Raw genomic sequence first — 1,000 nt, forward strand, 5'->3', positions numbered from 1 at the left:
TGTATACATAATAAATAAATAAATAAATAAATAAATATTTTTTAAAAAAGAAAAGAAAACAGTTGGGTATGGCTTAGCCAGATACAGAAGGACCTTTGAGTGTCAGTATACAATACCTAGAGACTCTTCCAAGGGAGCCTCCTAATGTGTCTTTACAGCCCCCTGGAGTACACTGTGATGGTTAATGCTAATGAGATGTCATCTATACCAATCCTCATCAGGATATAAGTCTTGACTCACAGAGGGAGGCAAAGGAGTGGGAACGATTCAGCATGTATCATACAGAGGCAAGCGTGCACTTAAAAGCAATTTAATGGAGACAAAGCAGGAAATACACATTTTTTTCCCATAGAGAATCCTATAGAGTTCTACTTCAGATGAACTCTGAGGAATCAAAGAACATTCAAGGCACTGAGATCTTCCACTTAACTCAGAGGCTCTAAAGATACCTTGAAGAATATAGAGAAAGACACCAAAGCATGTATTTTTAGGGTACAGTAGAGAGTGTGGCAAAAGATTGTGATCTTCTAGACAATGGGGAAGAAGCAGACAGGAAGGAGCTCAGCAGCAGGTGGCTGGCTCTTTAAGAGTCTGGTTGGCTATGGACTGTGTTACTTCTGCTTGGTCTTCTGCTGAGTTAATTGTGGAATGACATTTGTGGGGTATACCTCAGTAACCTTAGCCTGACATGGCTCTGGTACCTTAGAATATCCCTGGCCAGGTACATTGGTGTAGCCCTGATCAGGGACCTTGGTATAGTTGGGTTCAGAGACATTCACAAAGCCAGGTTCAGAGAAATTGGAAGTGCATGGCCCAGGAACTATGGTACAGTCTGGCCCAGGGATATTGGTAGAACATGGTCCAGGGACTGTGGTATAATCTTGCCTAGTGGCGTTGGTAGTGCCTGGCCCAGGCATTGTGGTATAATCTTGTTTAGCTACATTGGTAGTGCCTGGCTCAGGAATTGTGGTATAATCTTGTTTAGCTGCATTGGTAGTGC

The 1,000-nt window shown here is 42.6% G+C and overlaps 1 protein-coding gene across 1 annotated transcript in view; it reads right to left on the reverse strand.

The window, feature by feature from the left end:
* Positions 1–611: 611 nt before the first annotated feature.
* The window catches only part of LOC102001234 (small proline-rich protein 3), a 1,878-nt gene continuing 1,489 nt past the window's right edge, over positions 612–1,000 (reverse strand). Inside the window, exon 3 of the mRNA XM_026789228.1 lies at positions 612–1,000. This exon is cut by the window's right edge and continues 14 nt beyond it. Within this exon, the coding sequence (XP_026645029.1) occupies positions 612–1,000 (389 nt within the window).

This window comes from Microtus ochrogaster, unplaced genomic scaffold (assembly GCF_000317375.1).
Source record: "Microtus ochrogaster isolate Prairie Vole_2 unplaced genomic scaffold, MicOch1.0 UNK16, whole genome shotgun sequence".
Taxonomy (NCBI): Eukaryota; Metazoa; Chordata; class Mammalia; order Rodentia; family Cricetidae; genus Microtus; species Microtus ochrogaster.